This window comes from Anopheles stephensi, chromosome 2, assembly GCF_013141755.1.
Source record: "Anopheles stephensi strain Indian chromosome 2, UCI_ANSTEP_V1.0, whole genome shotgun sequence".
Lineage (NCBI taxonomy): Eukaryota > Metazoa > Arthropoda > Insecta > Diptera > Culicidae > Anopheles > Anopheles stephensi.
The window spans coordinates 9,585,219-9,611,839 of NC_050202.1; the positions used below are offsets into that span (position 1 = coordinate 9,585,219).

Here is a 26,621-nt window from a genome sequence, read left to right on the forward strand (position 1 = left end):
AAGATTTTTCTGTAATTTTAATTATTCATTCGTGAAGTGAAATTGAATAAAAATAAGATTCTCGAGTTATTTTAAAAGTTTACCTGTATTTTTGTCACTAGAAAATTATTGTTTTATAACGATCTTCTAGCCCATAGTGCAAATTCCTCGCGTTCGCTTGCCTTGAAGCAACAAATAAATGGGCATCAACTTTACTCCGCCATTTTTTAACCGTTTTTGAGGCATGAGTAAATATTGCTTTTTGTTTGCTACGAAATCGACTGCAGTTTCGTATGTCGTATTTTTATGACTGTTTTGCTATGTTTTATATTTTAGAAAACGCAAAAACTGGAACCTGAAATCGAATTCACCAAATAAAATAATTTCAAATTCAAAGCGAGCTGTCAACCGAACCCGCAACTGTCAAACCACGAACTGTCAATCTCCGACCCGAACGAACCAACCCGTGCTCAGTCGATAGCTGACCGTGCATCAGCCGTCAATCGAAAACATCACGAAAGAAGAAAAAAGGTCACGAAAAAATCGAATGAAAAGTATCTGTGCGTGTCGTCGTCGTCGTCGGGGATTAATTTGCCCGTGGTTTGCTGACGAGATGGAAAAGTGCAACCGTCGCGAGCCGCTTGTAGCGTAAAACAAGCATCCATCCCTGTGCTGCGGTGTATTCCGGAACAGTCAGCTGCTGTTTGGCGAGTGCGAGAGTTTTCTTCTCACCAGCAACACTGCTGGCACATTCGTGCTCTACCCCTTTCGCGCAGAAGGAGGCAGCTGCTGCTCTGTCTGCTGGTAAGAAAATCAATCGACCGCGGTCGACGCGTGAGCGGTGCATAATGCAAGTGCAACTTGGCTGTCCTATCGGTGGGAGCAGCCAGCAGCAGCAGAAGAAGAACGGGTGCATTCTACTAAAGACTGGTGGGTGCTGTGTTCCGTCCATTGGACGAGTGTTGCATCCTGCCCGTCGGTCATAATCCGTGCCGTGTGGGCCAGCACACTCGCAAGCAGACCTTCGACAACGCCTTCTGTGTGTGCATACGTGCGTGTGTGTGTGTGTGTGGGTTTGGTAGGATTGATTTGCTCGGTCGCCGGATGCACCGAACGGAGGAAGATGCACGCCCATGATCACCGGGTCGTCGGCAGCATTCAGGCAAGCATCGCAGGAAGCAGAACGCACACGAAACATCGACGAGCGTGAGCCAGAAGTGTGTCAAACAGTGGAGTTTCCTCTCGGTCGATTCTCGAGCGGAATCGGAATTTCGAGCAGATAAATAACCCGCAAAATCGAGCAGCGAAAACGGAAAAAACGGGAAGCAAAGGGGCAAGAGTCCTTTCTTTGCTGTGCAGTTCAATCCGTGCGCCCGTGCATAATATTCGAACCACCTGGAGCGAGGGAAAAAATAGGGAAAATTCGTTCCGCAAGTCAGTGATTGCTAGGATTTCGTCGGCCATGGCCTACGAAGGTTTATCGTCGTGGGACGTGTGGTAGAGAAGTGGGTGTGATTACGTGCCCGTGTGTGGTGTGTATGTGTACGGAGCGTATGTGCGTCAATCCGTTCGTGCGTGCACTTGTGATCGGGGGGGGGGGGGGACCACCCCGTGGGTCCGTGTTGTTCCATCCGTGCCTAAACGAGCCTCCAAGCCCGTACGTGTGGCAAGGAAAGCAAGTGCGAAAAACAAATTGGAGCATCCTGTGTGTTACGGTGTGCGTGTGTGTGTGTAGTGATATGCGCGCGCTCCTGTTCTACAAGAAAATCCTTTTCACTGATAGCAGGCGCTGCCAGGTTCGCTACGCAACGCCGAACGAGTAAAGGAGAGAGAGAGAGAGAGCGCGGTTCCGAGAGAACGAGACAGAACGAGTGTCGGGAGGAAAACTGTCACCGGGTAGTAGCAGCTGGCGGTGAAAAAGGGCCTGAAACGGAATTGTTGTGTTTACCTAGTCTCATCTGATTTTACACCTCAAAAAGAAGCATCGGAAGGAGTAAACGAAAACGAAAACCGGAAAAACCCCAACATCGAACGCGAACGATTTTCACGTTCCATCACAAGCTCTCTCAGTCGGTTTTCCATTGTTGGGCTTTCTTTTTTTTTTGCTACGAACTGAACTCGTGAACGTTTGTGAAAGCTGCAGCACACCCCGAGAGATTCCTGAGAAGGATCCTGGCTTCCCTTTGACAAACAGTCGCCGAGAACAGTTTTCTTACCTGGCGGAAAAGGCACCATCATCTGTACCGTCTTCTTGAAGGTAAGTCCGCCGGTAACACCTTTTCCTTTATCCGTAGACAAAAGCGCATTTCCATTGCCAAAGGGATTGTCAGACTAAAGAGATCACAACCATTTGCTTTGAGTGGCGTTTGAAACCCTGATGGCTGTACGGTGCTGAAGGACTGTGCTGACCGCGAATCGTTTTGCGACGCAAAACTGTCCCTTCACATACACGCGTCTCACGCGCGAATTGAGTGAAGAACGAGGCAAGAAGGCAACACATAAAAATAAGCAGTCCGAAACCCACAGCAAAAAACGGCTGAAAGGCTACGGCCGCTCTAAGCTCTAAGCAATCCCCGTTCACCCAACAAAACCCGCTCCGAGGGTCGGTCGGCTCGAGGTGGCTTCGACCACGCGCCTTCACCTTCAAAATCTCGATCGAAAGTGCGCGGTCGGCCGCGGAGCCAAGGCGGGCTCTAGCCCGCTCGACCGTTTTCTAATGAATCACGCATTTGGGGATACTCCACGATGGCTACGCTTTGCATGATGGGGGTCGGTTCGGAAATATGACATCTGAACCCCACACTCTAGCATGGTCATGCGCATACAAACGTGTTGTTTGTATTTTATTTTAGATTACGCGAGAGAGAAAACTCAGGTGTAATACACGGACATACCGGCGGCTGCCGGTATGCTTGCTTAAGGGTGGCCACCCTACCGGCCCCTTCATATACGACCCGACGGAGAAGCTTGATTTGATTAAGAGGTAAAAAGGAAAACATTTACTTCGAACCCAACCCGGGAAAAGCATTGACCTGTGCTCCATGGGGAACAAATCGATGACACGGTTAGCGCAAAACGGGAAAAAGGAAAAGTGAAGGACCCTTTCCGTGGTTTCCTATTTTTCTTTTTGCAGCTCGCAAGGGAGTGTAATTAAATTAAGCACGAACTGCTAGCCTTCTCTCTCATGGACACACCTTTCCGGCTGGCCTCCTCCTGGCGAGCTTAGAATAATCTAATAGAAGGACGGCAAAACAGTCGGTAAAAGGGGTGCAGCTTTTAATCTCGGGTTGCTGCTACACTTATCAGCAAGAAGCTCGTCTTTAAGCGACCACAAAAACCAAACAGCAGCAGATTGGCCCAGCGTGCAATGAGGGCCCATTATGTGGCCTGAGTTAAGTTTAGGCTGAAGGAACATTATCTTTGTAAACCATCTTCGCCCGCTGTGGTTTATGGAGGGTGAGAGTTCCATTGTTGGATAGAGTATTATTAATCTTATCTTCAGTTGTAGATTTATTGTACGGAAACCAGCTGAACCGAACTGGAAACCATTTTACCGGTGCGAATCGATCTTCAATCCCACCGTGTACAGACACAAGCACACATGGGTTGGTTACGATCGCGTCACGATGGTGCGAAACGTTGGCTGACGCCTAACCGTGGCCAGCGGCTCATGACGGCGAAAGGCGACCGGTGGAAGAAAAGTGTCCATTCGACCAAGAAGAAACCTGGTGACTGGTTGAAACCTGGCTGCGTTCGACCGATCCCAAAACAAACCACTTCTCGAGAGCGAGTGCAAAAGAAAACCATCATCATCATCGTCTGAAGAAAAGTTCGCAAACCGGTGGTTGGACGAGAAGCTAAGAGCAAGCGAAAAGAGCCTGTTCGCAGACACGTTTGTGTACCATTAATCCCTTTCCTGCCGCGCGTTCCATTAGGTCAGTTTTGTTGCCTTCGTTTGCTTGTCCGCAATTCTATGCGCTGCGGCGTCGTTTACTGCGTTTGTGTTTATTTTGCTCGCGTGTGTTTATTACGGGCTGCCGGTACTCGGGCGCGTCTTCATCGATATCGCGAGATCGCGGGATGGTCAGAAATTTCGCCGATCGTCGATTCGCAGAAGAGCGAGCCGCCATGAATCACGTTGGGGATGTTTTTATTGGAGAGTCCGGCAAACACTCATCGGGAGCTTTCGATGGACAATGATGCAAGAAAGGATACCCCCGAAAGACAGAGGAGAAACCCATGAGATGATGCACAAAGGCAAGACGGATGAGTATCAGCCTCTCGAAGACGACGAAAACTACAGAAGGAAGTTTGCATTTTTGGCACACTCTAAACTGCAATCTCCGTTCCTGTTTCCATGGACATGGAACGCACACACACACACATCTAGAGAGCATAAAAACATGTGCAAAAATGATGTCGCCCCTCGAGCGCACCGTTTCCATTATAGGCTGCAGAGAAAAATGCATTCAAGAAGGAAGCTGGTATCGTTTAGCCTGCCTGTATGGCCAAATTTAAGCGCCGCCTTTTCTTCATCCGCTTTCGAGGACGTCCACGCGAAAATGGACGACCCGTACGCTTCGTTTCCTTTCTCGTTTCTTAACCTTTTGCACGATTATGCTGCACAACTACACACAAGAAACCACTGCACGCGTGACCTGGTTGTGCCTGCTGAAGCTGGTGTGTACAAATTTGGCGAACTTCTGCCCAGGGAAAAGAAGGGAACACGTCGGTTGTTCGGTTTGGCGTGATGATGCTGTCGGAATGATCGCGATGCGTCATCCGGGCAATTTAATTTCCCCGCATTTAGTGGGCTACTCACTACAGGGGGGCGGTTACTTCTCCAACAAAGAGGACAAGATTTGTTACGTATGACTATTACAAATTGCCAGCTGTTTGTTTTTCTTCTTTCTTTTCTTGTGTGCATAATCTCGCGCCGGTGCAGTATATGGGCAATGCCTGATGGGAAAGACCTCTGGCCGTTGGCAATCGGAGTGACTCACTGTTCCCTCCATACCGTGTGTGTGATGCCTGACCTTGAGAACGAATTGTCGATACATTTCTGCACGGTGAAACCTGACAGTATAGGGCCACCTGAAAGCCAACCCAGCGACCCAACACCTACAACCGGGCAGACGCACGATGTGTGGCGTAAGGTTAGCCGAGTTATGGCTCGATATGGGCAAAGAGTCAGACCCTCGCGCAATCTCTAGCAAACGCTAGCTGGGGAAGTTGCTACTAGTCTAGCAGTACCGTACTTGTGTGTGGAAGTTCCGGGGAAGATAGCGTTGCAAGCGCGGTTCCCTCGCATCGCCCCAACCACCGGTTCCACCGGGTTCCACGTGGGGTGTGTGACGATCACCACCACCATTATGGAACGTGCGCGGGCCGACCATCACTCGCTCTACCGCGCATGCGAGCACTCGGCGAACCCGCTTTTACAAAAGGTCTCAAACGGCGGTTGCTGGCTTTTTTTTCTGTTCCTAAACGCAACCCCTATGGATCTCGGATATGCCGCGATTGCCATATTGGTGAAGTGGCTACCATGGTGGCGGTGGGGTGGTTACTAGTCCGCAAGCGTAGCTTGTGCAGCTGAAGGCAACACTTAGCACGCGGATACCGCACGTTCGTATGGCCCTGCACCTTCGCACCGGTTCTCCAGCACAACCACAAAAAAAAAACGAAACCTTCGCAAACAGACGCACGCACACACACACTTTAGCTAACCAGGCCCGCACCGAGAGCTGGTTTGTTGGGTTGAGTAATTTAACCAGCTCGATTGCACCGCCCGCCCGACCACGGTTGACCGCAATCGGCAACACAGCAGCGGAGTGACGCGTTTGCACAACATCGGTACGCCGTTCTCAGCGCTAGAACGCCCCAAGTGCTATCCGCTGCTACCAAAGTGTGCTTCAGTCTATTGCAACTACCGGGCAGCAACTCTGACGGTGGTTCCAACAACCCGTACCAAAAAGCGTAAACTCATTACAATGAAAAAAATGGAAAGTAGATCAACGCCGGCGAGATACCACAACGGCAGCAGCAGCATAGCTCAAACGCCGACGGCAATCACTCGTCTAATCATTCGCGACGTCGTTTGAAAGGGCACACTCGAAAGAGCGCGGCAACTCTAATCCTTCCCAAGCGGATCGAATCCCTTGCTCAGTCAGTCGCTTGAACTGTCGTGATTTAGCGATCAGCGAAGAAATTTGGATTTGGCAGGTAGTTGAAGCTTGGGACATTTAAGATCTTGCGAAGAGTCCGATTTGTATACAAGTTCTTCTTCTTCTTCGATGGCACTACAACCTCGAAAGGTCTTGGCCTGCCATTTCTGGCTTTCTGTGACTTAATTTTACCCGTAGAAAAGTAGTCAGCCTTTCGTACGGGGAGGCGGTCTGGATGGGATTTGAACCCCGGCCCTGCCGTGTGAAGACCGGCGCCGCTGTCGCCTCGGCCACCGGACCGCCCCATGCAAGTTGCAGTATAGAATATCCAACAAATACTTCAATATCCAAGGTTTTTGCTATTCAAAAACGCTAATCCCCGCATGGAGTTTGCCAACATTTTTTGCATCATTAGATGTACTTGGAATATTAACATTCAAATTGATTATTGTTGTGAACCGACGCTGGATAATGTATTCCTCGCTCACTACTCGCGAGCATCGTGATAAACAACGCGCATTATTGTATGCATCTAATTAGCGACCTCCTTATTTGAAGGTCTCGTGGAGAAATTAAAGTTCAATATATTTAAATGCGATTCGAAGTCGTACATCGCTGCCGATGATCTTTATTCCTCCTTCTTTATTGGATTTTTAATGATGATTAAATGCAGAAATGTGTACGATTTAATACCTCAGCTTTACATATCTTACAACTGAGTTCTGGATAAAAGTGACTGAAGTCTCCTTAACAGAATTTGAAGAATTGGCTGGATCGTTAATCGAATCCCGTATCATGTCAAGAAAGGCGGAAAGTAGCGAAAAAGAAGAAAAGTTTTGTATGTTCAAAGTCTGTAACTAAGAAGCATTAGGAAACTCAGAACAGAAGTAATAAGTAATGCATTAACACGCATTTCCCAAGAACATTACAGAGGACGCACTGCTGTTTTATTGAGCATCACGTTGTACGTACATCTCGTAAAACATTTATTAGCATCTTGCTTCAATCTCCCGTGGAAGATTCACCGTCAAACCCTGAACATCGACACCTTGAAGATGGTTGGCGTAATTCTATCGCGTAAACGCTCTCGCCAGGTGCTCCACATACGGCGCTAGTCCACATTCGATACCGACCGAGGAAAACCCGCAACCGCAACGCACAGCGCACGAGAGTGGTGGCCCTTGAATTCTGTTTCATTAACCTTGGTTTCCCTACCGTGAAGTGTAGCGGCCGCAAATGCAAAATTAACTCCCAGCGTCTCGCACACGCACGCCGCTCCCGGGGGCAATACGATCGGACGAATAATTAGTGATTATTTTCGTCACCACGCGCAAAATACGCACAGCCAAGAATGTCTGATGAAGTCACGTTCTCGCTCCCTGCCTACTTCCATTCCCCGCACAAAAACTAATCTCATCTGTATCTGAATTCCTTTTGATGAGCTGATGTTACTCTCCGTCGCGCACCCATCACAAACCAGGTACGATCAAGATGATCGCCGGTATGTGCGGTGTCCGGCGGAACACACGACCTCGCGGCATGATCATCAGTAGTAGCAGCGCATTCGTGGCTGTCAACCGGCACCGATTCGCCATCCGCTCGAGCTGTCACCAGCTCGGTGAAGACGAGCTGCGTATTTAGTGTTTGCGTTCACCGGGCGGCGAAAGGGGAACACTCGTCGCACGTTGAGTTAATGTCAGAATAAATTACCGGATCAACGGAAGGGTCAAGCTCTGTAGTCGAGCAGCAAAAACAACCAAAAAAAAAAACAGCTGTAAGCAAAATTATAAGTGATCCCTTTCCCGTAAGCAGTTGTAGTCGTGGTGGGACACCTGTTGTCGGTCGGTTGGGCCTCGAAGTGAAGCGAAGTTTTTTGCTGCTGCTGTAGATCATGGGGATTCTTCGTCAAAATCATGTTCGTGATGTACCTTGAAAGTGTGTCGAGGGGCTTTGTCCTGTGTTCTAACCGTTCTAAGGTTTACACTGCGAATAAAAGAGGGCAGATTCGATGGGACGCCCTCCAAAAGGTTTAATGGCCTGCCACTGAAAACTACTGATGAAACTGAAATCTGGCAATGAGGCAGGATTTTGAGATGGCTTCACAAGAAGAATGTTGTAAATCGTGTGGTCAAATCAAATAGCTCATGAGCATCATGTTCGTATCACATTCGTAATTAAAGTGATCTTGGCTAAGATACCTTGCGAAGGACTTCAATTTTCTAAATTCTGTAGATAGTTGTTAGTGACCCCCTAGTAGAATAAGGTGACACTCAGGAGCTACTGAAAAGACCCTAGAGTATATGTTTGATGTGATGATACCATGTGCCTAGGCTGGATATTGGATACATCTTTAAAAACCACGAACAAAGGACTTCTTAACAATTTTGATCTCACCACAGTTTTAACCACAACGAAAATTCTGAGATTTGAACCCACGCAGGGGACGTAGTCATCCAAACGTACATCTGCGAGTTACCGAGCTTACTACCTGGCTAAGTCTATAGCATGCCGCTTATCTGGCGACAAACTTCGTCCACCAGTGGTCCACCTCCATCAAGAATAATGCATGAGGCAACTTGCACATCAAACTCGCTACTCGCGTGCATCCAATTTTGTTTGCAAACGCATGTATTTACGATACGCCATCGAAAGCGACAAATGGTAGCGAACGCGGTGTTTATGTAGCTATTTTTACCTTTTTCGCAAGTCGAACAGCAGACGCACGAGAAAAGACATCGTGTCACCAAAACAACAACACTCTCTCTCTATCTGTCTCTCGTTGTACTTTTGTCTAGAAAACACGTCAATCGGTACCGATTTTATCCATTTCGTCTCCCACAGCACAGCTGCTGTTTATTATCTGGCCGATTGCGTGTGTCTGGCACGGTGGGAACAAACATTAGTACACCGTTTAATTCTGCCACGCCTTGTTACACGTTTGGCAGAAGAAAAACATCTTAATTATCAAAAATCTGTTTGAGAATTCTATGATGGGGCGAGGGAATTCAACTACCGCCGGTGGTTTCAAAAATGTCGTCCCAAAAACCATTTGTGCTGCTCGCCAGTAAAACCCATTTACCGGTACGAGCGAGGTGTGCTCGTTCGCTTCGTTTCCACTAAATATGGACTCGTGTCAAAACATGCCCTTGATTAATCGGTCGACCGAGCCGCGATTTGTTCGTGCCAGACGTGTGGTCGACTGTTCGCGACTGTTGAGTAGGATTTTTTTCTTTTTGTTGGTGAGCGATGAACGATCTGCCACCAATGTCCAAACATAGTAACAGCGGTTCAGGTCGGATTTTAAAATAAAAACACAAAGGCTATGAGGGGCTACCTAATAGGACTCTTCACCTGAGTCTCTTCGCATTCTGAGCACGGAGCTGAGCTGAGCTGATGCGTCCTATTTGTTTATTGACTTTAAAGCACGATCCATTATCTTAATAGTTGTTCGCACGGCGTGACGGATGTTCTAAGATGTTCATTCTCTCTCCCCGATAAAATAAATGTTGGGGCTCTTAGGAGGATTAGACGGGCTCTGTCTGTTATTAGTGCTCTCGTGAATAACAGAAGTTGTTTATTTTGACATTGGCCGTTTGGGAGATGGCGTGAAAAGAAAAAAACGGAAAACAACTGTATCCATAAGGAAAGGTTGCACTTCACTGGCATTGAAACTTGGGAACTGAGGGTATCCAATCTTTTCGCCTAAACTTGATCGCTAAAATCTGTCTCCCATGACACAGATGATGAGGCTGGCAACGAAAGGAAAAGCTATTGCCGGCTGACTCACAACTGGTGAGCGAACCAACATGTGTGGAAATTCTGTATTTCACGCTTACGGTTTCGCTAAATTAGACGCGGTTCTCTTGACCGATCACAGCCACGATCGTGGCACGAGACGTCCAGTCGTGTCCCCTAGTGAGTGAGCGAGTAATAGGCCGGCTGGTAACAGTCAGTGGCATGATATCGCTGCCAATCGTGGCCACATGTGAGGTGTGATTTGTTGCTCGTGACATTTTCTGTGTACGGTTGGCGAAGTTTTTACTCCACGCGAAAAGCTGCCTTTGCTGATTGACTACGAAAACAAGCTAGCGGAGGTGATACATTTTAAACCAGCCAGGATCGTTTTTTGACCCTTACGCTCCACTGTTTGTGTTTGTATTGGACGATCGTGCGAGAAGTTGCTTTTTGAAACAAACAAACCGGCGAAGAGTGAATGTGTTTTGCTATTTTTAACCGATCACGAGAATGCGAACGATGTTTTAAGGTGGTCATCCCCGGTGTGAATAGAAACGCTTGCCAACAAAACATAAATTTGGGCAACGTTAGTCATCCGGCACGTCGACGGTGCAACTGTCCATGACCTTCGTGACGGCAGGGTTTGCTAGGGTTTGGTACGGCGACGGGCAGGCCTTTATTTAAAGTGTCGTTAATTCCGATCAGCTCCTACAACTGGCCGTGCATACGACTGCCTAGCTTAGACGGGGGAGGGGCTTTTGAGTATCAGTTCGGAAAGTGTAAATATGGCAAACGATCGTAAATCTGCTGCACGAACCATACACATAAATTTATACGGACGCGTTTCATCTGATAAGACACCGTGTTTGGGGTGGGGTTGTTTGTTTGGTGTTCCCAGTTTGCGTATGATTCAATTTACTCGCTGTGTGCCATTATCAAATAGAAGCTCTGGCAGCCTTGTGTGTGCTGCCGTAGCGGACCCTCCCGATGCTCTGGGGTGTATCGGTTAAGATCACTAGCGGCTAGACAAACAAGATACTTCCGTTTCTAATTTGTAGAAGCTCACGTACTGTTTATGCTGCTGTACAGAGATGCTAGGCACAAAAAAAAAATGAACAAGAATATGTGACCAAGGTGAGTGTCCCATGAGCTGGACACGTTACTGAGTAGGTCTCTACACCGAATACTTGGAAAATGTAACTCAAACAGTAATGGGGATATTCCTCAGAATCATGTTGAAGTTCGATGTTGGAAAGCCCTGCCCCTATGAACAATGCATTTGACGATCGGTGATCAGTAGTAATTGGTGAGACCGACGACTCATATGAGGCAAATGAACTTTGTAGCTGGAGATGTGTGGTATTTTCTCTTCACTCCCTCGATGTAACCTGAGAATAAAATTCCTCACCTCGGTTGGTCTAGATGAGATTTGATCCATTACCTTACGGTTTGTAACAGCAAGCACCTATACACAATGCCATGGACGCCGCCGACAAAAATCGTGCTATAGTGCCTATTAAATTGGTCAACCTTGAGTTGCAAGGCCCAACCTCCAAATTATTATCTACTCCTGAATTTTGATAGTTTTGATTGTCTGATAAAGTAATAAATATGATTAATTCGTTCATTATGAATCGCTTTAAAAAAAACAATCGTCTTGTTGCTCTTGTCTCATCCACTCAACCATACAATGACACGAAATACGTAAGCACTCGTAAAATGGGTCACAAGATCGAATCCCTCTCCAGGGCCGTTCGACGGACGGAAGAGACGCACGTGTGGGCAACACAAACACTCACCAAACATTGGAAACAACAACGACAACAAAAAAGACTTCCTCTCACACTAAAACCTCAACGATCGAGTGTATAATTATTCAACAACGAACCGGCGCGTACTGTGTATGTGCTGGTTGAACAAACCTAACCTTGCCCGGCTGGAGGTTGCCCGTGTCTGCCAAAGTCACGTCGAAACCAGTGTGTCTGAGGAAGTAATTTGACTACCGGTAGACCGGGTCGGTTCGTAGGCAAGGGCGCACTTTATTATGAGTACACTGGGCGTTCTGACTCGTGGTGCCTAAATCCTACCCTGTACGGCGATCGTTCTGCGAGCGTTGTCTATGACTCTTGTCCAGAACTGCTACCGCGTGACTGCTAGACTGTTCTAAGAGAGTTCAGGCGCCACTATAATTTACCGCCTGGAGCTACCTACACATTACCCACGAAACAGATACCTAGCAGGTAGCATAGTACCCGTCCGCCGGGGTAATATCCGTCAAATACAGCTGATCGTCCCTGACCCGACAGCACTGATGGTCAGCGGAAAAATAGGAGGTTTATTTTCATATCATCCACACACGAGGGGTGTTGATTTGCGCCGGTGCCGGTAGATTAAGACGACGCTATTTCGGGGGGAAGAACGGCTACCCCAACTCAGGACACGCTGCTCTGACACGTGCTTCGTTTGTGGCGATTCGCGACGTGACCAGTAGCGTTCCACGATCAGGGAACTTGTCGGTGCAGTCTCGATTTTGCTTCCGAATTCACTCACATGAAGTGATCTCTCGGCGAAGCGTTGTTGGAAGCGTCTTGTGTGGAAGAAAAAGTGCTAGTGTGTGTGGTTTTGTGAGCAGTTTTTTTTGTTCCTCCTGACATAATTATCTCTGGTCCGGTTGGCTGGTATGTTTCCTGCAGCCGCAACCAGTCGGTAGGATTTTTGCCAGCTTATCTACCGGTTACCTGCCCCCCTCTAGTGTTACCTTCCCTTCGTGTGCGTCTGTCTGCTTTGGGTAAGCGAACGCGAAACGCGCTTGTAGATCAGCATCATCGTCCATCATCACGAGCGTGCCATCAACCTTGTACCTTTTGCTGCTGGTGTACCTTCCTGTCCAACCAGATGATCAGCTACCACCGTTCACCAGCGATGGCCTTCCGACGAGGGTTCGCTGTGAGAGCAACCTGGTCACGAAACTGGAAAGCCTCCGATGATCGGTACCAAGATAACACAACAACAACGCCGCAGAGGTGTACTGGATCAGTTAGGTGTTGATGTGGTGCACAGACTTGGACCGGAGAAAATGAAACAATCGCACACACACACACCGCCCGGTCGGTTCAGTGGGTCGCTTGGGATTTCTCTCTCTCTCTCTGTATCGCACAGTCGGCCAGATCATATAAAACAATTTCCAAGCAATTAACCACACCTATGTGTTACACTCACGAACCACGGGGGGTGGTGAGGGGGGGGGGGGCATTTCGTGTGTGAATTGCAACTCTCCTCCCTGCAACGCGTGTCTTAATATGTACGTGCCAGTGTGCACGATGCAGATTATCATTTGAAAAGGGAAAATTTTCGAAACGGAAGCGAAGCACACAGCCTCGGAACCTAGCCTCCGTCAGATGGAGATGTTTTTTTTTATGGTTCATAGTTTTTGGACCACCGAAATGAATCACGCACGGTACACCTGATGATACAGCAGAGGGGTGCAGTGGAGGGAGAAACCTGAATTGCAAAAGTCAAGTAGCCCGACTGGATCCCGCTGCCGGTGTGGGACCACGAGTGACTCTCGAATGTCGAGGCGAGACTCTCGTGTTTGGACGGGGAGATACTTGGTGCCGGTCTCGTGGACATTGATTGCAGCTGCCCCCGTGTCCGGTGTTGGTCGTTGCGGTAATGGTTGCTTCGATGATGATTACCTTCTTGTCTTATCAACAGCACTGCCCTCCTTATCGCCCAGAGGTTGTGTGTTTGCCTTCGCCTCGGATGTTTAACGTTCGCTCCACACACGCCTCACATGTTGTGATATATTGTGGTGGTGTAGTAGCTTTTATTACGTTCGGATTTCTTGGAACGGTTCGCTTTGTTTATAATTTTAGTATCAATTTTATACCACGAGTACATTCGCCCAATGAAGAGGTGCCATACTCGAAGACCCGGCCAATTAGCGTACAAACAAATGAGCTTCATTTGTGCCACAGTTTATAACTGATCGGACACGAAAACCTCATCGATCAATCCGCCCTTTCCCATCGCTTACCCGCGCAGCCACTAATTAATCTCCGATCACTTGCCTTTTCCTTTGCAACGGTCGATCGCGTCCCGATGACTTTCTATCTGATCCGGCGGCCAGCTGGCTATAGCGTGCGACCGGACCCCATCTCCGGCGAACCACAACGACAGACGGAAGTGTCGGGTTTGAAAGTTAAAAACCATTTATTGCTTACTCAATCGCGGTCTGTGTGTGCGGGCGCGTGAGCTCGATGATCGCGAGCCTGTACCGCCACGCACCGGTCAACCTTCCGGGTAGGCAGCGAAACCAGCGTCGATGGGGTAGCCCGTGGTGTACTGACGGCTGCAAAAGATAGTGCAAAGGGGGGGGCATGATGCGATGTTTGTTCGCACTCACGCAGGGGAGTTTTTCTATGTGTGTTTCCGTGGAATATTAAACAGACAGAGTAATGAAGTTACTTCGGCTTGAATTTGTTGGAATTTTAATAAACTTAATTAAATTATGCTTATTTTAGCCAACAGTAAAACTTGTTTTTAGAATGTTAAATGCATGAAGTGATTGCGTTGATAGTTACTTACTGTATTCAAAATCAGCTACACTTCTTCAGGCACGTATCCACCTTACCAGGCTCGAAGTCCGGAAGGTACAGCTTTTAGAGAAAAAAAAATCATTGTACATAAGTAAGGTGGGCCGGATATTGAATATTGTACACCCCAAAAACAGACACTCCGATGAGGGCATCAGCGCCAGCCGATCGCGTCTAGGTACGGACAGCTGATCGACCTATGCCACCCTCTCCAGCACCGATGAAGCTGATCGATGGTCCCGAAAATGGGAACAAAGGAAAACATTTGCCCAAAACAACATCATCATCACACCACCCTCGAGGGGGGTTTTTGCTCCAAACTTGGCGAACAGATTAGAGAAACGGCGGAGAAACGATAGAAAGCGAACACCACCACCTCCCACCTAACGTCCATTAGACGATTGTCGGTTTTATCGGACGGCGTAGTGTCGAGATGGGATGGGTACACCATTACCGGAGGCGGCACATGCACTGTACGCGGGATGGGAAGTACACCGGTGTTTCCGATATCGCTCATCAAGATCACCATCAACAAACCCGTGGTGGAGAGCGTGGCCGGATGCGTTACACATCCGGATACGTTTCAATCGGAACAACAGTTTTTGTGTTGCTTCTTGCTTTGCCAGGAGAACAATCCGGTCCGGACGGCTCAGAACACGATTGCGCCGACGTGCAGTCAGAGTTGTTACCTTCACCTCAGCGCGAGGTAAGCAACTACAGCCACTTGATGACGGTAGCCACTTGATCAAGGACTCTACGGCTGCTGGAACTCTGCCGTAGAGTCAGCCTGCCTGGTGCCCAGGTAGAGAGGAGGCCCCAGTACATTCGGCTACCCTGTGCCAACACACCGTTCGAACAGTTCGAATGCAATTGCATTTGCCTTCGTTATCTAATGAAACGTGTTTCCGCTTGCGCTCTGGGCACCGTGGCACGTCTTATCATTGCAATGGGCCGTCGGAAGGGGGCACGATTCCACCACGCTCAGGGGTACTAAATGAACGTTTATTACTGCATTTACCAGTTTTTATAATCGTTTTAATGTTTTCTATTTTTCGCCTCTTTTCCTCTTACCCAGCGCGCGACGATGAAGGCGGTGTTAAATATGGACAGTTGTCAACGGAACCTCGTCACCTAAAGGGGCGCACCGAATTTTGTGAGCATTTCACCGCCAACTTCAAACTGTTCCCTGTCAATAGCAGCGTGGAGGGACTTTCTCCTTCTACTCGTGACTACAGGAACACGCCCTCTCTATTACCGGAACGTTCAGGAGCTTGCGGAACACACGAAGCGCATCAATACTGTGAGGCACCTTTCCCAGCCTTCAACCGTACACGACGAAGGCAGCAGCCCCGGGCAGTCAAAAAAACAAAATGGTGTTATCTTAGAACAGGTTAGTGCACGTTTCAACCGGGGAACATCATTCCCACACAAAAATCGACCTTCGACAGTTCAAGGCAATGTCCTCTCCTTTCCGTGCATTATGTCAACGAACGGCCTGTTCTCTGCTTTCACGCTTATCGATCGATTCCCTGCGTTCGTTCGCGGTTGGTTAGACTTTTCTGATAACCGTTCCCATCCGTTGTGCTCGCTTCAGATTTGCCTGATAACATCCCGGAACCTTCGCTGCAGCGCCCCGTCGTGGAGCTAGAGCAGGACGAAAGTGGCCGCAATAAGACGGGTGATCATCCTACGAATACGACCGAGAGCTACAAGAAACCATGAGTCAGAAAACGTCAGCGAGCGGTGGACCGGGAGCTGGTGGTGGCAAAACGAAACCACCATCGTCAACAGCTGGTCCCGCGACAACCACGTCTACCAGTGTCAGTCAAAAGCAGTCAAGCGAACCGACAGTAGGTTCAGATGGAGCGCGAACCAAGTCAGCACATTCCTCGGTACGATCGTTAAACTTTGACGATCCGGAGCTGCTGCTACCGGTGGCGGGACCTGGACGCAAGACAGAATCAGCACCCAAAGACCGTAAGGATAGTGGAGCGCTAGTGCCGATGGGTTCCAGTTCGCTTGCCGCCAGTACGGTTATTTCCGCGTCGAAGCCACCGCATTCGAAACCCCCTCCGGAGGACAGCAAGGCGGTCGCTAGCGGCAACAGTCAACCATTGACGATAGGAAGTCCGGCGAAAATGGGTATCAAGAAAACGATGCCGCACCAGGGAGCTTCACTGAAGCACGAATCACATCTTGAATCACCACTGACGGCGTCCGCGGTATCGTCGACCGGTAAACCGGCGCTACTGAAAGCATCCTCCGTACCGGGTCCGGGTTTTGTCGGTGCGCCGGTAGCCTGTTCTTCGCCGCTGGGCGGCAAATCTTCAGCCAGTGTTTCTCCGCACCATGCGGCCCCCCCTGTGTCGCCCCAACCACTGACCGCACCTGTGATAACGACGATTGCTGCAGCATCACCGACAACAACCGCCATTGGCTCGCCGCTAGTCGGCACGGGACCGACCGCATCACCTTCGACCGTTGTGATGCGCACCTCCTCCGGCTCGAGCCTCCACAAATCGGCCTCGTACCGAAAGTCATCCTACAAACCACAACACTCGCACTCGTTGCGTTACTCCGGCAGTGGCAGTGACATCTCCAACCTGGTGCGTGTGCGCAACTCCACGCTCGGCAACTCCGCACCAACGCTCTCGCTGAGCGCAAAGGAAAATGGCGGCTTCGGGCTTGGTGCGCTGGGTGGTGGTAGCTTTTTTGCCGGCCAAAAGCGTCCCACCTCGTCATCGTCATCGTCGGCGGCGGCCGCCGCCCGGAGTGCGGCCGTGGCGCGGCATCGGCTTAGCTTCGTTGCGAACATTTCGCCCCGATCTCACTCACCCATTCCCGCTAGTCCCATCGATAGTCCGCGCATCAATTCGCCCAGTATTATGCAGTTTCCGTTCATGCCGATCAAGCGCATCGCGTCGACGGCTGCGTCGAAGAGCTGCGACAGTCGGCGGTGGTCGGTCGCCTCGCTGCCATCGTCCGGGTACGTGACGACGCCCGGAAGCTCCAACATTTCCTCGCAGTGTTCGAGCCAGGAACGGTTGCATCAGTTTCCGGCCGTCCCGACCAACGACGATCTGCAGCTGCTGTCGTTGCATTTCTCGTCGAACGACAGCAATCCGAGCTTGGTTGAGGCGAGGACGCATCACAGCCATCATCACCACCATGCGTACCATCAGCACCATCAGCACCATCCGCATCATCCGATGGTACCGCCGGCGCATCATCACGCTCTCCAGCAGCAGCAGCAGCAGCAGCAACAGCAGCAGCAGTTTCACCACCATCACCAACATCATCATTCCCTGCCGGCAGGAGCCGGTACACACCAACTACCATACTCACACCAGCATCCGCTAGCGATGGGTGCTGCTGGGGCACCGGGCAGTGGAGCAATAGCCTCGTCGATCTCACCACAAGCAGCAAGCTTCGGTTCGGGGGCCTCTAGCGGCGGTACGCTATATCAACAGCAGCAACCACTCAGCCTACAGGCTCACGTAGGATTTGCGCAAGGCCCGGGAAGCATCACGAATCAACCGTCCGGACCGCAATCCGGTCCGCTTCCCCATCAGCACTGCACGCTGAAGTCCTCCGTGGGATCTTCAGGCTCGGGCAGCTGCGGCAGCGGTCCTACCGGCAAGGACGAGATGAACAACTTTTGCGGATGCCGTTCACCGATTCATCGGCCGCGATCGCGCAGTCTCAGCAGTCCGAGCCATTCGCCGATCACCGACAGTGAAATCTCCATCATGAACACGTTCTACAAGGAGCGCTTCCCGAAAGCGACGCAACAGATGGAGGAACGCTTGAGCCACTTTATCAACGAGAACAAAAACATCATCAACGACAGTGCGCGCAACTCGCAGCCGATCGTGCGGTTCGTGCATCATCAGGTGCTGGAAATGGCACGCGATTGTCTGAACAAATCGCAAGCCAAACTGATCACGTCACGGTATTTCTACGAGATGAGTGAAAACTTGGAGCGACTGTTGATGGAGACGCGGGAAAAATCGCCCGAAGCTGCGCCGGAGATTACGGGTGTGATTAAGAAGCTGCTGCTGATCACCTCTCGTCCGGCCCGGCTGCTCGAATGTTTGGAGTTCGATCCGGAGGAGTTCTACCGGTTGCTGGAGGTGGCTGAGGGACAGGCAAAGGTGACGCAAGGCATCAAGGCGGACATTCCACAGTACATCATACAGAAGCTGGGATTAAACCGTGACCCGATAGCGGAGCTGCAGGAGGAACTCAATATCGAAACGGCGTCGCTCAACTCGAGCGTGAATTGTGCCGATCTGGAGGAAGAAGCGGAACAGGAAGAGCTGGTGGATCGGCGGTCTCGTTTGCGGAGCAATAGAAATGCACGAGCGGACGATAGTGAGCTTGCGGATATGAATACTTCGATCGCGAGTGATCGCACATCACGCGGTGGTGACGACATGACGTGCTCCACACCGAAAGGGTCGGGATCGTCGAGTTCGGCCGGGAATAGTGCGGCCAGCAGTACGAGCAATGTGTTGAACAACAACGCTGAACCGGGAGGAGCCACGGTGGGTGGGAGCACTTCGACCGGAACTGGCAACGCCACAACGACCGCAGGAACTGCAGGTGCAGTGGGAAAGAGCTTCAAGGCACGCTCCAACAATGCCGTTCCGAATGAGAAGGATTTTGACATACTGAAACTGATCTCGAACGGTGCGTATGGGGCCGTTTATTTGGTAAAACACAAGCAAACGCGTCAACGGTTCGCGATGAAGAAGATCAACAAGAACAGCCTGATGCTGCGCAACCAGGTGGAGCAGGTGTTTGCCGAGCGGGATATCCTTAGCTTCGCGGACAATCCTTTTGTCGTGAGTATGTACTGTTCGTTCGAAACGAAGAAACATCTGTGTCTGGTGATGGAGTACGTCGAAGGTGGGGACTGTGCGACGCTGCTGAAGAACATCGGTCCGCTACCGTCGGATATGGCAAGGTTCTACTTTGCCGAAACGGTTCTCGCGGTCGAGTATCTGCACAGCTACGGGATCGTGCATCGCGATCTGAAACCGGACAATCTGCTCATCACTGCGCTCGGTCACATCAAACTGACGGACTTTGGGCTATCGAAGATGGGCCTGATGTCACTGGCGACGAATCTGTACGAAGGCTATCTGGACAGCGAGACAAGACAGTTCTCAGACAAGCAGGTGTTCGGTACGCCGGAATATATCGCGCCGGAAGTGATCATGCGCAAGGGATACGGTAAACCGGTGGACTGGTGGTCGATGGGCATCATTCTGTACGAGTTTCTGATCGGCTGTGTACCGTTCTTCGGCGAAACGCCTGAAGAGCTTTTCGCGCACACGGTCAATGACGATATCGAGTGGCCCGATGAAGATGATTGGCCACTGCAGGAGGAGGCGAAGGATCTTATCACGGTACTGTTGCAGCAGAATCCTCGCGATCGTCTCGGAACTGGTGGAGCACACGAGGTGAAGGAGCATTGCTACTTTTACGGGCTCGATTGGAACAATCTGCTGCGGCAGAAGGCGGAGTTTGTGCCACAGCTGGACAATGAGGAGGACACGAGCTACTTCGATACGCGCGTCGATCGGTTCAATCACGAGATCTGTGGTGATGATACGGACGAGATGGAGGACTCACCATTGTTCGGTTCGTTTAGCTCGTACTCGCCGCAGTATCGCAAGCAGCACAGCCTTTCGCAAGCGTCCATCAACTCTAGTGGCAATTTCGGTGGCAGCACTGGTAGTCGGATTAGTGGTGGAGTTGGTGCGCACGACGGTGGATCCTTGGCGGCCGACATACCGTCGGTTGTTGTGGCCCCCAATGCGTCCAACGTTCCGCAGGCACTTCCATCATCCTCATCGTCAGGATCTTCGGTTCCGGATGCGATTGGAATGCCGCGGGAAACAGGAACTACGATAACGGTGAGTGGTCCTGCGAGTACCTCTACTGCACCTGCAACTACTACGGTTTCTTCTACCCTAAAGACATCTACATCTACGGGAGAGACAGTGGTGGAAACGCCGAGCATCACTACATGCTCGACGCTGGGCAAACCCCAACTACCGAGCCTATTCGAAGATGGGTATGATGCGACACACTCCCGGCCGAACGACATCAGCAAACTCATCATAACGCCCGAACTGCGTAAGTTCAACATCAATCCTTCGCGCTACAAAATGCCATCAACGCCCGATCTCGACTATCTCCCCGAACTAGCGACACCCGATCGGGAAGATTTCATGGTCCATCACGGCATCAATCTACGGCCTACGGCAGTTAGCGTTGGATCGATGCGTGCCGCCCCGAGCACACCGGAAACTCCCGAGACGAACAAACGGTTCAGTGACTTCTATCCACTCTCCTCACTGAAGCAGCTCAGCACGCCCGAATCTTCCCAGACGGACAGTGATGATGTGTCGCCGCAGATACAGCGCAAGCGCAAGATCGTCCACAACCGCATCCTGCCCAAATTCTCCATCTCGATCGAGGATGATCAAAGTGGGCATGAAACGTCCTCTTCCACACCGTCCCAAATCGTGACATCATCGCCATCGAACTCGCTGCACAACCTTAGCGGCAGCAATTCGCGGCACATCGTCAAATCCGCCTCGGCCCTGGGGCTCTCGCCAATGACTTCGTCCGATGATTCATCGTCCGCGGTGACAACGGCGGTTGGGCGATCGCTTGGTGGCGGTGGCGGAGGCAATATTTCCCTCTCGGGTCGTAATGCGACGGGAACGACCGCTTCCAACCTGTCGTCTTCCTCCGGCTGCAGTACGGGCGGTATCGCTTCGTCGACGATGCATTCGGCGGGCAACTGTTCCAGCACGGCTAGCTCGCGCGACACATCACCCTGCCGTGAACTGAGCCCTCTAGTCACGAACCTGAAGCCACCGTTGATCATAAAGCGTGGACCGCGCGGATTCGGGTTCACCGTGCATACGATACGGGTATACTACGGAGATACGGATTTCTACACCATGCACCATCTGGTGATGGCCGTCGATGAGGGAAGTCCCGCGTTCGAAGCTGGTCTCCGTCCTGCGGACCTGATCACACACGTCAACGGAGAAGCCGTCCAAGGGCTGTACCATACGCAGGTTCTGCAGTTGCTGCTAAGCGGATCCGAACTGGTGAGTCTGCGGGCAACACCGCTCGAGCACACGAGCATCCAGACCGGTGGCCGCAAGCGTGAACCATGGCAGAGCAAGTTTGCGAAAAAATCAACGCACAGTCGGCGTAAGCAGAAGAAAGACAACGAGAAGAAGCGTAAGGCGTCACTGTTCCGACGGATAAGCAGCAAGCGCGCAAGTGCCGAGATGCAGCAGATGGTGGCGGGCATTCAATCGCCAACGTCGGCCGTTCCGCCCAGCAGAAGCTTCCAATCGTTGGCCCGCTTCCAGGGCAGTCAACCGAACTTGCTACAACCGGGTATCGGGCCTGTGGTAGGATCTCCCGGAGGATTGCCTGTTCCTGGTGCAATTCCACACCCGGCCGGGTTACAGTCTCCTGTTGGACCACCGGCTGGAGTGGTGGGTCCTCTTCCACAGTCAACATTAGCTGCAACCGGTAGCTCGCCGGGCAATCGACTAAGTCTCTCGCCGCTAAACTCCGCCGGAACGCTCTACAACCCAACGCTTCCGTCGCCGGGCTCTCCGAGTACATCCGCACCAAGCACTCCAACCGGTAGCGGAACGCTCGGCTACAACGATGGTGCTCCACTGTACCAGCGACCATCAACGCTGCACGTCCTGAAGCACAAGCTGCACTCGTCACCCTGTGCCAGCAATAAGGCGCTGCACTCTGCCGCTGCTGCCGGTGGACGTCCTTCGAACCGTCGGAAATCGGCCGACCACATGCCACTGTCACCACTGGCCCGAACACCGAGCCCTTCCCCTCTGCCCGCCTCACCGACACGCTCGTCTAGCCCGCTAGCCTTCCCGGTGGTGCATCCGCTCGGTGCGTCCAACACAACACAATCGTACAGTCCCGGTGGGCTGCCGAATGCCGCAGGTATCGGCATCGCCACCGGGCTTCCGTCCGCCGTCGTGCCCGGTATTGTGGCCGGTGGAATTGGAGGTTCGCCGACACCTCCGACGAAGAAAGGATTCCCGCGGGCGAAAACAGCCGAACCGAGCTCACCTTTGCTGCGCCGTGCGTTATCTCCCGATCGGCTCCATCCACGCAGTGCTGCCGAGAGTAAGTGCGTGCTCTCGCCGCTCTGCTGTAACACTTCGCTAAAAACCACACCCCGTACGGTGGCTGGCATTTGGAGATCGAATCAAAACTCCACCATCACGACGGCTGCCGGCGGTGGACCGGGAGGACTTCAGCTGACAGCGTCCTGTGGCGGTAGCACAGTGGAGCCTTCAAGCGTGTCGGCGTCTCAGAATAGCGTCAATAACAACAACCACCCTCCACAATCGGTGGCATCGACTGGTGCTTCGGGTGGAGAATCGTTAGCAGCAGTGGCAGCGCCAGGAAAGACTTCCGGATCTGGACCTCCTGCATCGCGCAATACAAGTGCAACGCCATCTGGTGGGAAATCGGCTCCTCAGTCGAGTGCTGCTCCGTTGAGCAGCGTTCCCTCGAAAGAGGATCATCTGAAGTCGTCCGCAGACAAGCTTGTGCCGCTGATGGAGAAGATGGCCATCAAGGATGGAGATGCGCCGACCACGACCAGCATCAACAACAATGGCGCCGGGGTCAGTAAGAAAGCGAAAGAGTAATTAGTGCGCAATATGTTGTTTTTAATTAGACTTGTGTACGGTGGTCTGGTGTCCCGAAAGGGAACGCTTAAGTGTGATCGATGTGTGCACGTGTTTTTCTTTCTTTCTTTTTTCGCCCTTTAAACCGTGTGGACATTTTTAATCTGAATGCTCGTGTTCCCTATTAGCATCTGTTACGTTTAACCTTACGTTAGCTTTACCCTGTTTTGTTTTAAGTTGTTTATATGATTAGTTGTGTACGTAATGCGCGATATCATTATTATTATTATTATCATTATGTGCGTAATTATTATTTTGTGCGTAAGAACGGCAATTCCACATGTGTTTACCCTACACTGCTCAACGTTTATTTTAATTACACCCTCAACTTGATTTCAATCGTGTGTGTGTGCGCGCGCGCTTAATCGCGGCAAGGAGCAAGCTGCAAATAAAGCCAACCGAGCATGTGTAAAGCTACAAACGATGGTGGCAAATGATAAAGGAAACAAACATACGAAACAGCAGCATCTTGACTGACTGACTAACCGGGAGATTTATCAATGTTTAGACGAGAGCCACCCCGACAGAGCGACACCACTGATTGGGGCGTCCTATTAATCTTACGGGGAAAAGCAACCATAATCTTACTGTGTGATATCTTGAACGGGGAGAATTCGAAATCGTGAATCAATAAAAATGTAATAGAACGTACAACGCAGCTGGAGGTGAAGCAATGTGAACCGAATGAGCTGCTGGCGTGGCAAGATGGGCGAGTACGAGCGAAACATTGGAAAGAAAGGTGAACTCACATTCGTTGGCCGTACTTCACAATCGGTGTAATAGACATAAAGTTCACGCGTTGCAAGCTAGCTCTAAATCAGCACTCAATGTAGCCAAATGGACACAAACACACACCCACAAATACAACCTTGATGGAACCATGGAAGCACTCATATCATCGACGCGCAGAAGTGACATCCAGTTTTGTTGCAGCAAAGAATTGAAGCGCAGTCGTCAAAATCAGCACCCAAGCAAAGTAAGGTAGATATAGTTGTAGATCAGTTTCGTTTTTTAGCATTTCCCGACGAAGCTTTCAAGATTTTCCCACCAGTTTTCTTCATCACAAGATGGATGACATTTGTGTCCAATTTATCGTTTGTTCGTTGCATTTCAAACAGTCCTGAAGGGAAGTTTGATGGAAACTCTCTCCTTCTTTCAACAACCACCGTATTAATAAGTGAGAAAGAGAGAGAGAGGACGAGTTGCACTCAAAATAGTAAGATAGAGCGTACAGTTGATTGTAACACACACACTCAAACAAAACCAAAAACAGCTAAATGCAATACTCCCATACTTTGTCCTTGATGTGAAACGTTAACGTGTAGTATACCAGATACAGTAATAGAAGATGCAAACCCTGCAAACCCCGTGCAAGAAATAATACAACTATTTAAATAGTGCAATATTAGTGAGGAAAAGGTTAAAAGAAACCGGACACAAAGAACACAGAAGAAGAAGAAGAGTGCAAGTTAAGGGAAAGATATAAAACAGAGTAAATAACGCAAAACAGAGAGAGAGACAGAGAGATTCAACTATAACAAACCGAACCCCAAACCCTTTAAAATAATAATTCCATAACAGAAACTATTGAGAGAAAAACAGCAAAAACTGTAAAGGTAAAACACAAATGTATTTGTATTCAATGGTTTCCCGATTGTCTACGCGATCTTCTTAAATATGGCTGATTGTTGGTTGATCGATTGTTTAGAATGTGAATTTGGCACGTGTTTGCGGAAGGATGAGCGTGGTTGATGCTTTACAGCTTCACCCGGAAACCGGGAAACAAATGTAAAGGAAGACATATTTAGTGAGAGAATGGAAAGCATGGGGGAAACCTAGGTGGATGAAAGTTTTGTGATCTGTAACCGTATAGCTTCGAGTGGTTTAATTCAGTTTCAACTTCATAACTTTGTGATGATGAGTTCGTCGTTGTGTGAAGATGGACGAGCTGTGTTTGCGTGTGATGTGATTGTGTGAATGCAAAAAGTGTTCTTGTAAGTTTTGTATTGTTTCCCGTTTGTTGTACATAAATGCTAGATGAAAAAGGCGCTGATGAATACTAATGCGAAAGGGATATTACAACTAGAGAGAAAAAAAACACCTTCGGTGTAGCTTTCTGCTCCGTGTGAATTCAATATGGCGGTAGACGATGACTGCTTCAGAATGATTTCTTTTCCACTAGCCCTGCTTTCGTGCGACTCCCGAATGCGCTCGGTTCGTCCTAGTTTACGTAAATGGTTCTTGTTCGAATTGAGGGGAACAGTGCAACCAACTGCTTCTGAGCTTTCCTACGGCGAACCAAACGAAAATGGAAAATCGCATCGAATGTGAAGTAAAAGGAAATGTAAAAGACATGCCTGCAATTGCTTGCAAATCTATCAACGGAAGCTCCGCATGAAGAACGGATGTAAACCATGAAGCGACGAATTGATGTCGCCCTTTTCGCCCCAGATTAGTAGTATTAAGACATCCATGGTCGCAAGTCAGCCATTGTCTAGAACAGGGATGCTACAGCATGTAGCGCAAGCTCCCTTCCAGCTGAACTGAAACAGAAGGAGAGCACACAGGAGAAGCAAACGTTGTAAATCGAAGGGCAAATACTAAGTGTGTGTGTGTACACCGAGCGGCACCGAAACCGTGCGCTGACCGATTTGAATTACCAATAAAAAATACTTATCAATGTTGCTGCAGTGTGGCGAATAAAATGGAACAGCCTCGTTGGAAACCGTGCGAAAACCCCCCCTGCGAAAGAAAGTCAAACTCGGGTGGACAGACCTGGCTTGTAGTAGGCAATTGTGCTGATTTGCTGTCCCCCCGAAAGAAACGGCACAAACCATCGTCAGCTGGGTAAACAGTCAACGGCAATCAGCGAAATTGGCTTCGGGCGAAGGTTTCGGAGTGGTTTGCGTGCATTCAGCACGCGAGTCACGTTTGGGTGCATGCTATCATCAGAGGATTGTTTCGACTATTGCGGGAAATTTTGGCTTAGTTTCCTGGAAAAAACTTGGTCCGTGGAACCTTGTTGGTGTACTTCAGATAGAAATTTAAAGCATTTTGAAGTTATTGTTGACATTCATATTTTTTTCGACTTGGAAATGGATTCGAAAGAGATCAGATTTATCCATAATACCATATCGTTGTCTGCGGGAGAGTTCTTGATAAAGACACCATTTTCCTTCATGAACTTCGCCTTTCAAGTGACGGATAGTCTGCTGGGCAGATATGGGAAATATGGATTGGGAATCCTGCACGATAATGCCCGTGATGTTCAAGATCTGCCTTATCGGACTCTCTGACTCCTTGGGAAGTTGCGAAACAATAGAGCCACCAGGGTTTCAGACATTCATATGACCTTCTGCAGCACTTCAGATCGTAAA

General features: G+C 50.0%; 1 protein-coding gene across 4 annotated transcripts; it reads left to right on the top strand.

Annotated features, from left to right (window-relative positions):
• The first annotated feature begins 465 nt into the window (after positions 1-465).
• LOC118503798 (microtubule-associated serine/threonine-protein kinase 1) lies at positions 466-25,954 on the top strand. 4 transcript variants are annotated; one of them, XM_036037494.1, is made up of 4 exons: positions 466-2,236; positions 15,549-15,863; positions 16,068-20,620; positions 20,693-25,954. In XM_036037494.1, exons 3-4 carry the CDS (start codon positions 16,192-16,194, stop codon positions 23,203-23,205), a joined length of 6,942 nt encoding a protein of 2,313 aa, XP_035893387.1. In that variant the 5' UTR covers positions 466-2,236; positions 15,549-15,863; positions 16,068-16,191; the 3' UTR covers positions 23,206-25,954. The 4 variants fall into 4 exon arrangements, with proteins under 4 accessions (XP_035893387.1, XP_035893386.1, XP_035893384.1 ...); XM_036037493.1 differs by having other exon boundaries at positions 16,068-20,397; positions 20,461-25,954; XM_036037491.1 differs by having other exon boundaries at positions 16,068-25,954.
• Positions 25,955-26,621: the final 667 nt, after the last annotated feature.